This window comes from Choloepus didactylus, chromosome X, assembly GCF_015220235.1.
Source record: "Choloepus didactylus isolate mChoDid1 chromosome X, mChoDid1.pri, whole genome shotgun sequence".
NCBI classification, from domain to species: Eukaryota; Metazoa; Chordata; class Mammalia; order Pilosa; family Megalonychidae; genus Choloepus; species Choloepus didactylus.
In genome coordinates this window covers 66,965,027-66,979,639 of record NC_051334.1, presented here as the reverse complement: position 1 = coordinate 66,979,639, position 14,613 = coordinate 66,965,027, and the positions used below count along the sequence as shown (strand labels likewise).

General features: G+C 35.4%; 1 protein-coding gene across 1 annotated transcript; it reads right to left on the bottom strand.

The window, feature by feature from the left end:
• Positions 1 to 8,354: 8,354 nt before the first annotated feature.
• On the bottom strand, positions 8,355 to 9,718 carry LOC119523705 (serum response factor-binding protein 1-like). The gene is given in 1 exon segment (XM_037822517.1): positions 8,355 to 9,718. A coding segment is annotated over 1 exon segment (1,272 nt). The 3' UTR covers positions 8,355 to 8,446.
• Positions 9,719 to 14,613: the final 4,895 nt, after the last annotated feature.

Genomic DNA, 14,613 nt, shown 5'->3' with positions numbered 1-14,613 from the left:
CTAGAATTGGTGGTTTTCCTCTCCTGTCCAGCAGGTGGCACTTGCCAGCCCACATCTCCCCCACCAGTGTTTGAAGATATGGAGACTTTAGTTCTCCGGGTGACTCTGATCCTGTCTGGGGCATGGCTGACTGAAGCTGGAATCTGAATTCCAGCCCCTGGGGTCTGAGTTCCCAGAAGGAAGGCTGCAGTTGAGCTGGACCTCCTTCCACTCTCCCCATCCTAGGAACTCCAGCTGTCTCCTAGGGTCACTATTTCCTTCTCCCCTCTCCTCTTTGGGGTGACTCCAGCTTAATTCCTTGGTCAGACTGAGTTGCCAATTAAAGACAAGGGTGTAGACCTTCTTCAGAAATGAATCTGGAATTCAAAGAAATTCTGGGTACTCTGTCTCCCCCCAAGCCTAGCCTAGTCCTTCAACTTAGGCTTTCTGATAGAAAATAACCACATATGTTAGTTTTAGATTAAAAAATAGAAAATAAAAACAAGAAAATAAAAGAAGTCCCTTTTGAAAGCCTTTCCCCAGCTTGGACATTTTGTCAGTGTCAAAATAGAGTGTTTAAAGATGTACTTTGGGCTGTTTTCTGATAATTACTCTCCAACAGCTTCAATTCCGCCCCTGCATTGGGGGGGGGAGCTATTGAAATGCGAAAAGATAAGGAGTCAGTGAGGAGGGAGAAGGGAAAAATGTAGGTGAAAAAAAGGCTTTTTTGGAGCCTGGAAATGGGTGCCTGCTTTTATGCCATCCTTCTCAGAGCCCAGACCTTCTTTAGCATCCACAGCTCCAAAGATTAGTTAATTAATTTGTTAATAAATTCTGCAGTTGAGGCTGGGTTGAGCCCCCCTTCTTGCCTTCAGCAGATTGTTGTTTTTTGTTTTTTTTTTTCCCTTTCAAGGAGCCAACAGCAAGACAGTCTGTGGAGTCTGTGTGGGGAGGGGTGCCAGACCCCTGGTCATGGGAACTTACAATGTTCGCTGAGATCTCAGCTTTTCCTCTGATTCCAAACTTGTGTCCAATGTGTGACTGGCTACTGGAGACACCGAAAAGACTGTTTCATATAGTTCTTGGGTAATTACCAGCTGCTCTAGAGGAGAGACTAAATTCTGTGCCTCACCACTCTGCTGTCTCTTCCCACCCCCTCTCTATATGTTTTTATAAAGATGGAGTGCTGGATTTTGACAAATGCCTTTTCTGCATCAATTGAAATGATTGTGTGTTTTGTATGCTTTCATTATGTTGTTGTGGTATATTATATTAATTTATTTTCTTATCATGAACCAACCTTGCATACCAGGGTTAAATCCCACTTAATCATGGTGTATAATTCTTTTAATATGCTGTTACATTTGGTTTGCAAGTATTTTGTGGAATATTTTGCATCCAAGTGTCACAGGTTTGTCTCTTTACACCTGAAATCTGTGATCATGGTTAGAAAAGGCTTAACTCATTAGATTGTGATTCTGTCAGTTTGGGCTTCAAACAACCTTCCACTCAAATATGAGTATAGGACAGACGATAGTCTGAAAGCAAAGAGACTCAAGATAAGATTGATTTGTTGCATATATTTACTAAAGGAGCACTTAAGGTAAAATGAACAGGTTTACAAAGTAATAATAAATGGATACATTACCAAACCTGGGAACTCCAGTCTCTCCAGTTGCAGCTGGATGTGAGATAAGTCTAAATCACAGAGTATATATAGAGCCTTTGATTGAGGTTGCATTTTTAATCAGAGGAATTTTTCTAAGACTAAGGCTTCAACCTTAATCATTTGAGTCATACTTTATTTTTATGCTTAACAAGATGTTGAATCTATGCTTAATATTTATCAAAAACAAAGAAAGTTATTCACAGCATTATCAGAGATTTGAACTTAATCGTGAATGTCTGCAATACTTTACTGGAGATATTCTTACTAATTCAACCAGGACCCCTGTAACAGAAATATAACACACCCTTTACTTATATAAAAACTAAAAGTTAGAAGAGGAATTGCTTTTACTTTATAACTAATTTATTTCTGTATCATTCTATAATTAGTCAAGCCATTGCATCATATCTCTCACTTCCTACCTTCTTGCTTAAGCCTATTTAGCTTCTCTTTCATTACAATCTTCTAATATCAGACTCAAAGGATATGAATCATCTATCCCAGTTGTTATAGCAAGGCCTTTCAACATTCTATCATTTGGAAATTGTACTTGAGTAGCTTTGGACAAAAGTTCTGTTAGGTACACCTCAATATTGGAAGGAAAAACTGGCTCCTCACTATCAGAACAGAAGGCATCAGGTGGTATATGAGAGTAGGAAGACTCCACAGCTGTCTGATCCCTATGTAGAGGGAAGGAGTCAGCATCTTCATTTTCAGATTCCTCAGTAGAGGTACTGTCATGCAACACAAGTTCATAAGAGGTATTGTCCTCTAGTTTTCTTTTCTTGTGGTATCTTTATCTGGCCTTGATATGAAGGTGATTTTGTCCTCATAGAATGAATTAGGGAGTGTTTCCTCCTCTTCAGTATTTGGAAGAGCTTGAGCAGAATTGGAGTTAAATATTCTAAGAATGTTTTGTGGAATTTCCCTCTGAAGCCCTCTGGTCCTGGGCTTTTGTTTAGTAGTAATTGGTTTGCTGAGGCATTCTATTTCTTCTAGAGTCAATGTAGTTAGCTTCTGCATTTCTAAGAATCTGTGCATTTCATCTAGGTTATATAATTTATTGGTGTACAATTTTTCATAGTATCATCTTGTAGATTTTTTTTAAATTTCAGTAGCATCAGTAGTAATGCCATTTCTGATTTTAGTTATTTGTACCTTCTCTCTTTCTTCTTTGTCAGTCTAGCTAAAGGTATGCCAATTTTTGATGTTTTGAAAAAAAAAACTATGGTTTTTGTTGATTCTCTCTAATGACTTTTTTGTTTGCTTCTTTTCTATTTCATTTATCTCCACTCTAATCTTTGTTCTTTCTTCCTGCTTGCTTTGGGTTTAGTTTGCACTTCTTTTTCCACTTCTTCCAGTTCAGAGGTTATATCTCTGATTTGAAGTCTTCTTTTTAAATGTATATATTTAAAGCTATAAATTTCCCTGTCAGCACTGCCATCACATAAGTTTTGATATGTTGTATTTTCATTTTCATTCATCTTAAGATATTTCCTAATTTTGCTTCTGTTTTGCTCTTTATCTCATTTGTTGTTTAAGAGTATATTATTTAATTTATGCATATTTGTGAATTTTGTATGACTTCAATCTTTCTAAATTTATTGAGACTTATTTTGTGATCTAAAATATGGTCTGTCCTGCAGAAAGATCCATAAGCTCCCAAGAAGAATGTGTATTCTTTTTTTCTTGGATGAAGTATTCTATATATGTCTGTTAGGTCTAGTTGGTTTAGAGTATCACTCACATCTAGTGTTTCCTTATTGATATTCTGACTAGATGTTATATCTATTATTGAAAGTGCTATATTAAGTTTCCTATTATTAATGAAGTGCTGTCAATTATTCCCTTCAAATCTGTCAGTATTTTCTTCATATATTTTGGGGCTCAGCCATTAGTTGTATACATATTTATAATTGTTATATCTTCTTGGAAAATTGTACCCTTTATCAATATATAATGACCATCTTTGTCCCTAATAACAGTTATTTACTTAAGGTCTATTTTATGTGATATTAGTATTGTATGTTCCTCAGCTCTACTTGCCTGGAATATTTTTTTCCATCCTTTCAATTTCAACCTACTTGTATCTTTGAATTTAAGATGAGTCTCTTGCAGAAAGCATAGAGTTGGATCATGCACTTTTATTCATTCTTCCAACCTCTGCCTTTTGATGAAATCCCTCAGCTATTGTTTATTTGTGGATGGCTTTATCACCCCCTCATTTTTGAAGGAAAGTCTCACTAGATATAAAATATTTTGTTAGCAGTTGTTTTCTTTCAGAACTTTAAGCATTTCAGTTCACTGTCTTCTTGCTTCCATGGTTTCTGATGGGAAATCAGAGCTCAATCAAATTCAGACTCCCTTGTACATAACATATTGCTTTTCCATGTCAGGGATCAAAACTCTCTTCTTGTCATTTTCATTCAATAGCACAATCAATATATGACAAAGTGAATTTTTTCATGTCTATCTTGTTTATTATTCTCTGGGCTTCCTGGGTGTGCATATTCACATCTTTTGCTAAGTTTGGAAAGTCCTCTGTCACTATTTCTTTGTATATTCCTTCTGCCTCTTCCTTTCTTTCTTCTCCTTCTGCAACTCTCATGATGCATATATTGGTATGTTTGATGGTGTCCCAGAGGTGTCTTAGACTATTTTCACTGCTTAAAATTATTTTTGCTTTTTTACTCTTCAGCCTGACTCATTTCAGTTGTCTTGTCTTTGAGTTCACTGACTCTTTCTACTGCCAGTTCCAATCCACTCTTGAAATCTTCCTGGGCATTTTTCATTTCAATTATTATGGTCTTCAACTCCAGTAGTTCTGTTTGGTCCCTTTTTAAAACTTCTTTTTCTTTACTAAGATTCTTATGTTGCTCATTCATTGTTTTCCTTATATCCTTTATTTTTATCTATCTTTTCCTTCATTTCCTTGAGCATTTGTAAGATCACTTTTTAAAAGGCTTTTTTTCAGTATATTCATTCTTTTCTTATTTCAGTGTTTTCTGGATATTTATCCTCTTCCTGTGGATAGGCCATCATTTCCTGTAGCTTTGTCTTATACTGTTTTGTTGCACACTGTACATTTCAATATTTTAAAATGTTAGCTCTGGATTTTTCTCCCAGAGATGTCTGTTTCTTTATTTTGTAACCAGTTGGTGATAAAGCAGAAATTTTCTTGAGCTTCAGCTCTCCCATCGGAAAGATCTGCACAAGGTGAATGCAGTGTGCAGGGTTTTTCCTGTCTTTCTGGGCCTCTGTCTTATCCTGGTCTTTTTTATGTTAGTTGTTTTGGAGTTCCCGTTTACAGGAGCTTTGCTATCCCCTCTGTTTCCCAGGAGATAGTCCTCCCTCTCCTGGGTGTTTTGAAATGGCAAGACTCTGCCCCAGACTGTCATCCTCTATAGCTTCTTACACTTCTGTTTTTGTCTCAAGCTGCTTTTGCCTGGAGGGCAAATTGTGGGAGAAGGGTCATGCAAGAGAGGACTTTCCCAAGTCAATGTTTCTCAGCCAAAACAGGATCAGGGACCCACTAAGGGTGTGCAGACTGTTGCCAAAATATTCTGTAGAGGAGATCAACAAGGGTTCCAAGAGCTTCTCCAAAGCTAAGCTTCCCTGATCTGCCCAACAAATGCGGCACTTCCCCTAAATGTCCACTGCAGGCCTGTGGAAGTGCAATATCCTTAAATCTCCACTGCCACAGCCCCTGTCCAGGGTGATATGAAATGATGGTTACTGCCATCTTGTCCAGGGTGGGTTGAAACAGTGGCTGTCCTGAGAGCCATGCTCCCAGTAATCTGCCACATTGAGAAGGCAATTTACTCTGTTATAATAATTTATCATCCTCTTCTTCCTGCTCTTCCTGGGATGTTCTATAGTGTTTGTCTTGCCTCCAGCATTTCAAAATAGTTCTTTCAGTCAGTTCCTGCCTTTCTAAAAGCTGTTTTGTTGGAAGGAATGAATCCTGGAGCACTCTGCTATGTCATCTTCCCACAATCCTCTCTGAACTTCATTACTGAATAATAACCCATTGTATGTATATATCACATTTGCTTTATCCACTCAGCTGCTGATGGACATTTGGGTTGCTTCCACTTTTTGACTATTGTGAATAATCCTATTTTGAACATTTATGTACAAATATCTGTCCAAGTCCCTGCTTTCTATTCTTTTGGGTGAATACCTAGAAGGAAGATTCCCAGATCATATGGTAGTTCTGTGTTTGACTTTTCAAGGAACTGCCAAATTGTTTTCCATCATACTGCAAAATTTTACCATCCAACTAATAATATACAAGAGTTCCTATTTCTCCACATCCTAACATGCACTTGTTAAGTCCATTTAAAAAAATATCCAATTAGTGGGTGTGAGGTGGTATCTCATTGTGGCTTTGAATTGAATTTCTCTAATAGCTAATAATATTGAGTATATTTCCATGTGCTTATTGGCTATTCATACACCTTCTTTGGAGAAAAGTCTATTTTATTCCTTAGCCATTTTTAAAATTAGGTTGTCTTTCTGTTGTTGAGTTGTAGGAGTTTTTTATATATTCTGGATATTAAACCCTTATCACACATATGATTTCCAAATATTTTCTCTCATTCTGCTTATCTTTTTGCTTTCTTTATATTGTCCTTAGATGCACAATGGTTTTTAGCTTTGATGAAGTCCCATATTCTTATTTTTTTTCTTTTCCTGTTCATGCATTTGGTGTAAAAGCTAAGAATACATTGCCTAATACAAGGTCTTGCAAATGTGTCCCTCTAAGAGTTTTATAGTTTTAGTTCTTATATTTAGGTCACTAATCCATTTTGAGTTAATTTTTGTATATGGTGAGAGGCAGGGGTCCACATTATTTCTTTTGCATATGGATATCCAATTTTTCCATCAAAATTTGCTGAAGAGACTCTTCTTTCACCATTTAGTGGACTTCACTCCCTTGTTACAAATCAGTTGGTCATAGATGTGTGGGTTTATTTCTGCACTCTCAATTCAGTTCCACTGGTCTTTGTTTCTGTTTTTTGGTGCCAGTATTAAACCATCTTTATTATTTCACTTTGTAATAAGTTTTGAAATTGGGAAGTGTGTCTCCTCCAACTTTTGTTCTTTTTCAAGATGGTTGTGGTTTTTCAGTGTTCCTTCCTGTCCCATATGTATTTGATGATTAACTTTTCCATTCTATATGTTAGAATTTTGATTGGGTCTGTGTTAAATTGGTAAATTGCTTTGCATAGTAGTGACATCTTAATGATATTCAGTCTTCCAATCCATGAGAATGGAATATCTTTCCATTTATTTAGGTCTTCTTTAATTTCTTTCAGTAATGATTTATACTTTTCTGCAAACATATTTGGCTAAATTTATTCCTTTTTATTTTATTCTTTTCTTTGGACTTGTACATGGAATTGTTTTCTTGATTTCATTTTTGAATTTTTCATTGCTATCGTACAGAAACACCACTGAATTTTGCATATTGATCTTGTAACATGCCATGTTGCTGAATTCATTTATTAACTTTACTACATTTCTTGTATATTCTTCTAGATTTTCTGTATATAAGATCACATAATCTGTGAATAGAGATAGTTTTACTTCTTCATTTCTAATTTGGATGCCTTTACTTTTTGTGTAATTGCTCTGCCTAGCACTTGCAGTACAATATTGAATAGCAATAGTGACAGCAGGCCTCATTGTCTTGTTCCTGATCTTAGTAGAAAAGTTGTCAGTGTTTCACAATTGAGAATGATTTTTGTTGTTGGTTTTTCATATATGCTTTTTGTCATGTTGAGGAAGATCCCATCTATTCCTATTATTCTAAGAGTCATTATGAAGAAGGGTGCTGGCTATTGTCAAATGCATGTTCTGTATCAATTGAAATGAAAATGTATTTTTTCTTTCATTCTCTTAATGTGGTATATTACATTAATTGATTTTCATGTGTTGAACCACCTTTGAATTCCTTGGATAAATATCACTTCATCATGATGGGATTTTGTTATGCTGTTGAAATTGTACTTTTAATATGCTATTTTATTTGGTTTGTTAGTATTTTCTTGAGCTCATTATAGTTTTAATTTGAATGTCCCTAATGGCTAATGGTATTGAGGACATTTTCATGTGCCATTCACATAACCATTCATATATCTTCTTTGGTGAAATGTCTATTCAAATATTTTGTCATTTTTAATTGAGTTTTTGTCTTATTATTATTAGTTGTTAGTATTATTTACATATTCTGGATAAAATTCCTTTATCAGATATAGGATTTGAAAAAGTTTTCCCCTAGTTTGTTCATTTCTTAACTGTGTCTATTTTTTTTAAAGTTAAAAAAATATTTCTTGTATAATTTATTTGTATACCCATAATAAAAGCTAATATCTTTGTTTTGCTAACAAGAATAACTTTAATAAAGGTGTTCTGACTATTTTAAATACTTAAAAGTTCCTCAACTTCTTCATTATCTTAAATATATCTTGACATTTATTTCCAAGGCAAAAACCACAGAGCTTGGACCAGTGAAATATTCTTCATGATAAGCACAAATGAGAAAATCTGAGATAACTAAACCTCAAAATTTTTTAAATAAAGGAAACAGATTGGGATATATTATTAAAAATGCAATTTTAGGTACGTATTTGATTTGTGAAAGGCTTAGGTAAATATAACTTGAAGATAAAGAAAAACACAAAATCATACATTGCTATCATCTACTCAAAAGAGACTAATTCAAAACAAGTTTAACTAATAGGCTACTAGAAAAAATAAAAATTTAGATGGAAAAGTTCACAAAAAGAGGCATTAATCATCAAATGTAATTTTTTTCCCTTGAAACACAGCAATTTTAGATTGCTGTTCTTTTCGTCTCTTGCTTGCTTCCCACGAAGGATGAAGAGGCAGCTGTAATTGTTTTGTACTTACAAGTCCTCTTTGTGCACTCTTATTAAATTGATTCTTGATCTGAGGTTCATTTTGCTGAAAACCTAGGTTTTTGCTTTTCGGAGCCTGTTCTCTTGTAGAGTTTTTAGATCCAGGTAAAGAATGGAAAAATACCGATTCAAACTTTCTAGCTTCTGTACTTGTTTTTTTTGGTCATTTTTTTATATTCCAGTGGGCTTCAAGTATTTCTTTTTCAGGTAACGCTTCTTGGGGGGCATTTTGTTCCTTAACTGAAGAATGGGAGCTACTTTCCTTCTTTCGTGTTCGTCTGGCTTTCGCAATGAAGAAGTCATCACCACTATCGCTATCCTCAGACAAGGAAGACTGTCTGTAAAACCTTTCTTCAGTGCTGTCATCAAAATATTCCTTTTCTTTTTCATGCAATTCTTCCCCATCACTGCTATCACCAAGTGAGCTATCAGACATTTTCTTTTTTTTAGTATGACTTAATGTTTTCACTTGTGAGTCAGAAGGTGTCCTCTGGGGTTCATGTGGGACTACAGAATCCTTTCCAGAAGGCTTTGATGAAGAATTTAAAATGTCTGCTGCTTTAAGTCCATGTTTCATCTTGCCCATTTTTTCTTTTTTATTATTTATTGGTTTCTTTGCCAGTATTGTGGCTTCTTTCTCTTTTTGCCAACCGATAATAGTTCCTTCATGCTGTAACTTACTTGCATCATCGTTTGAACATGAAGCATCTTTGGAATGATTTTCTTCTGAGGTCTTTGATGCTTTAACTTCCACAACATTTTGTCTTGCATCTTTAAAGGCTTTGACAGCAGCTTTTAGCGCATCTATTTTTTTCTTCAGAAGGGGGTGTACTGCTAATCTGGCAATTGCCCTTTCAGTTGCAGTAGAGTCTGGCATTTTGCAGATTGTTTCAAAGTCAATATCATCACCAAGAGCAAATTTATTTACTATATCAGATTTCAATTCCTTCATGGCATGGATTTCTTCAAGTAATCGTCGTGCATGTCTTTGGTTTTTTAATAGTGCATCTTCAGTACCCTTTTTCGACTTCAGTCTGGCGACACTCCTGACAAGTTTTCGGATAACCAAAACTCGGATTCTCTTCACTTCTTTCCTTAGCTTCACAACCTCATTGTTAAGGTTCGGAGTCCCCGGTTGAGCCATGCAGATCGAGGATGAGGATCCCCCTAATGATCTCCAACTATCCGTTGCTACCGGCACAGGAACTTTGCCCACGAAACTGCGCCATTTCTTAACTGTGTCTTTTAAAGTGCAGATGTTTTTAATTTTGTTAAAGTGGAATTTCTCATTTTTTCTTTTATGAATGTTGAATCTAAGAACCCTTTGCCTAACCCTAGCTCACAAAGATTTTCTCATATGTTTTCATCAGAAACGTTTACACTTTCAGCTTTATATTTAGATCTCTGATCTATTTTGTGTTAACTTTTGCTTATTGTCTGAGGTAAGGGTACAGATTTCATCCTTCTGCATGTGAATATATGGTTGTCCCAGCACAACCTGTTGAAAAAACTTTTTTCCAATTCACTTTCCCTAACACTTTTCATGAATTGAAATTGACCATACATTTATGGGTTTATTTCTAGACTCTTAATTTTGTTACAAAGATTTATATGTCTATCCTTATATCTATACAACACTGTCTTGATTGCTGTAGTTTTTATTACATTTTGACATAGAGACATGCAAACACTCAAAATTTGTTCTTTTTAAAAATTATGTTTGCTATTCTTATCCTTTTCACTTCCATATATTTTAGAATCAGCTTGCCAACTTTTGTTAAAATGCCTGCTGAAATTTTTATAGCAATTGCATTGAGTCTGTAAATTAAATTGGGGAGAGTTCCCTTCCAAACCAAGAATGTGGAATCTTTCCATTTATTCAGATCTCCCATAGTTTCTCTGATCTGTGTATTTTAGTTTTAATTGCACAAGACTTGCAGTTTGTTAAATTTTTTCCTAAGTATTTAATTATTTTGATGCTATCATGAAAGGAATTGTTTTCTTAATTTTACTTTTGGTTTATTCATTAATAGTACATAGAACTTCAATTGATTTTTGTGTACTGATCTTGTATCCTGCAGCATTGCTTGTTTATTAGTTGTTTCTTAATTCCAGCAGTTGGCTTTTTTGACTGTATGTATGTGCACATTCCTTAAGATTTTATACATACAGGATCATGTTGTCTCTGAGTAAAAACAATTTCACTTCTTATTTTCTAATCTGACTGTGTTATCTAGAACTTCCAGTAAAATCCTGAGTAGAAGTGGCCAGAGCGGATATCAAGGACCTGTCCCTAATTTTAGCTGGAAAGCATTCTGCCATCTGCCATTTAGTATGGTGTTACCTGAGGGGTTTTTGTAGAAGACTTTTATCAGGTCAAAGAAATTCCCTTCTATTCATTTTTCAGAGAATTTTTACCAAGAATGGATGTTGAATTTTGTCAAATACCTTTTCTGTCTGTTGAAATGATTATATGGATTTTGTCCTTTTAGTCTGTTAATATGGTTTATTTTAACTTATTTTCAGTTGTTAAACCAAACTTGCATTCATTGTTCTGATTTGCTAATGCTGCCATTATGCAAAATACCAGAAATGGATTGACTTTTATAAAGGGGATTTATTAAGTTACAAGCTTACAGTTCTAAGTGTCCAAACTAAGGCATCAACAAGATGATACCTTCAATAAAGAACAGCTGATGGCATCAGAAACACCTCTGTCAGCTGGGAAGGCATATGGCTGCATCTAGTGTTCCTTTGTTCCCAGGTTGCATTTCAAAATGGCTTTCTCCAAAATGTCTTTCTCCAAAATGTCTCTGGGCCTCTCTTAGCTTCCTCAGCTCATATGCATCTAAGCACCAGGGTCCTCTCAGCTTCTCTGAAGCAAATTCTGGGCTCACATCTCCAAACATCTCCAGGCATCTCCAAGTGTAAGCATCAGTGTCAGCTCTTAGCTTCTCTCCAAAATGACCCTTTCAGCTTCTCTGAGCTCCTTCTGTTTGTGAGCTCTTTTATAGGACTGCAGTGATTAAATCAAGACCCACCCTGAATGGGTAGGGTCCATATCTCCATGGAAATAATTTAATCAAATATTTCACTCACAGTTGATTGAGTCACATCTCCATGGAAACAATCAAAAGATTCCAACCTAATCAACACTAATACATCAGTCCCCACAAGAGTGTAATTAATATGGATTTTTGGGGGCATAATATATCCAAACTGGCACAGTCATTGTATACAAGTGTACCTTGGAGATATTACAGATTCAGTTCCCCACCACCACAATAAAAAAAAATTGCAATAAATTGAGTCATACCAATTTTTTGGTTTCCTAGTGTGTATAAAAGTTATGCTTACACTATACTATAGTCTGTGTGCAATAGCATTGTGTCTAAAAAACAATGTACATAACTTAATTTAAAAACACTTTGTTGCTAAAAATGCTAACCATCCTTCAGTGGGTCATAATTTCTTTGGTGGTGGAGGGTATTGCCTCATTGTTGATGGCTCTGGACTGATCAGGGTAGTGGTTGCTGAAGGTTGGGTGACAGTGGCAATTTCTCATAGTAAGACAATTAAATATGGCTGTGTTAATTGATGCTTCCATTCATGAAAGTTTTATCTGTAACATGTGATGCTGTTTGATAGCATTTTACCCACCATAGAATTTCTTTCAAAATTGGAGTCAATTCTCTTAAACTCTGCTGTTGCTTTATCAACCAAGTTTAAGTAATATTCTAAATTCTTTGTTGCCATTTCAACAATGTTCATAGCATCCTCACCAGGAGTAGATTCCATCACAAGAAACAAGTTTCTTTGCTAATATGTAAGAAGTATCTCTTCATTCATTAAAGTTTATCATGAGATTACAGCAATTCAGTCACATCTTCAGGCTCCAATTCTAATTCTACTTCTCTTGCTATTTCCACCACATCTGCAGTTACTTTCACTATTGAAGTCTTGAACCACTCAAAGTCATCCATGAGAGCTGGAATCAACTTCTTCCAGGCTCATATTAATGTTGCTGTTTTGACCACCTCCCATGAATTATGAATGTACTTAATGGAATCCAGAATGATGAAACCTTTCCAGAAGATTTTAAATTGACTTTGCCCAGATCTATTAGAGGAATCACTGTCTATGGTAGCTATATCCTTTTGAAATGTATCTCTTTAATAATAAGACTTGAATGTCAGAATGACTTCTGGATCAATGGGCTGCAGAATGGATGTGTTAGTAGGCATGAAAACAACATTAATCTCATTGTACATCTCCACTAGTGCTCTTGGGTGACCAGGTACATTGTAAAGAAGCAGTAATATTTTGAAATGAGTCTTTTTTCTGAGCAGTAATTCTCAACATTGGGCTTAAATATTCATTAAACCATGTTGTAACAGTTATGTTGTCCTCTAGGCTTTGTTTTTCCACTTATAGAGCACAGGAAGAGTATATTTAGCATAACTTTTAAAGGCCCTGGTATTTTGGGAATAGTATTAACATTAGCTTCAACTTAAGGTCAACAGCTGTATTAACCCTAACAAGAGTGTCAGCCTGTTCTTTGACACTCTGAAGCCAGGCATTGACTTCTTTTTAGCTATGAGATTCCTAGGTTGCATCTTCTTCCAGTAGAAGACTTTTATCTACATTGAAAATCTGTTGTTTCATGTGGCAATTTCCATCAATTATCTTAGCTATATTTTCTTGATAACTTGTGGTAGTGTCTACATCCACACTTACTGCTTCACCTTGCACTTCTGTGTTATGGAGAAGGCTTCTTTTCTTAAACCTCATGAATCAACTTCTGCTAGATTCAAACTGTTCCTCTACAGCTTCCTCACTTCTCTCAGCCTTCATAGAACTGAAGACAGTTTGGGCCTTACTCTGGATTAGGCTTTGGCTTAAGGGCATGTTTTGGCTGGTTTGATCTTCTATCCAGACCACTAAAACTTTCTCCATATCAGCAATAAAGCTCTTTCACTTTCTTATTACTCATGTGTTCACTGGAGTAACAATTTTAATTTACTTTAAGAGCGTCTCCTTTACAATCACAACTTGGCTAACTGGTGCAAGATGCCTAGCTTTCAGCCTGTCTCAACTTTCAATATGCCTTCCTCACTAAGCTTAAGAATTTTTAGCTTTTGATTTAAAGCAAGAGACCTGTGACTCTTGTTCTCACTTGAACATTTAAAGGTCATTGTAAGGTTATTGATTGGCCTAGTTTCAATGTTATTTTGTCTCAGGGAATAGAGAAGCCTTAATAGAGGGAGAGAGATGGGAGAATGGCTAGTCAGTGGGTCAGTCAATACACATACATTTATTGATTAATTTAGTCATCTTAAATGGGTCCAGTTCATGGTGCCCCAAAACAATTTCAATGGTAACCTCAAAGATCACAGAACACAGTCACCATAACAGATTTAATAATAAATAAAATGCTTGAAATATTGTGAGAATTATCAAAGTGTGACACAGAGACATGAAGTGAATACATGCTGTTTGAAAAATAGTTCCAAATGACTTGCTTGATGTAGGGTTACTGCAAACCTTCAATTGTAATAAAATATGCATTATTTGCTAAGTGCAATAAAGCAAGGCACAATAAATGAGCTATTTCTGTATAATTCTTCTTCTATGCTGCTGGATTTGATTGGCCAATATTTTATTGAAGATTTATACAACTTTATTCATGAGGAATGTTTTCCTTATAGTTTTCTTTTCTTGTAATGTCTTTGAATTTAGTGTTAGGGCAAACTTGGCCTCAGAAAATGAGTTGGGATTGTTCTGTCTTCCTCTATTTTTGGGAAGGGGTTCTGAAATATTGGCATCTTTCCTCTAAATATTTGGTAAAAATCACAGTGAAGCCATCTGAGCTTGGGTTTTTCTTTGTAGGAAGATTTTGAATTACTTACTCAATAGCTTTGTTTGTCAGAGATATGTTCACATTTCTTCTTGTGTCAGTACTTGTAGTTTGTGTCTTCTAGGAATATTTCCAATGTATGTTGTCTAATATTTTTACATAGTTAATAGTATTTCCATTTA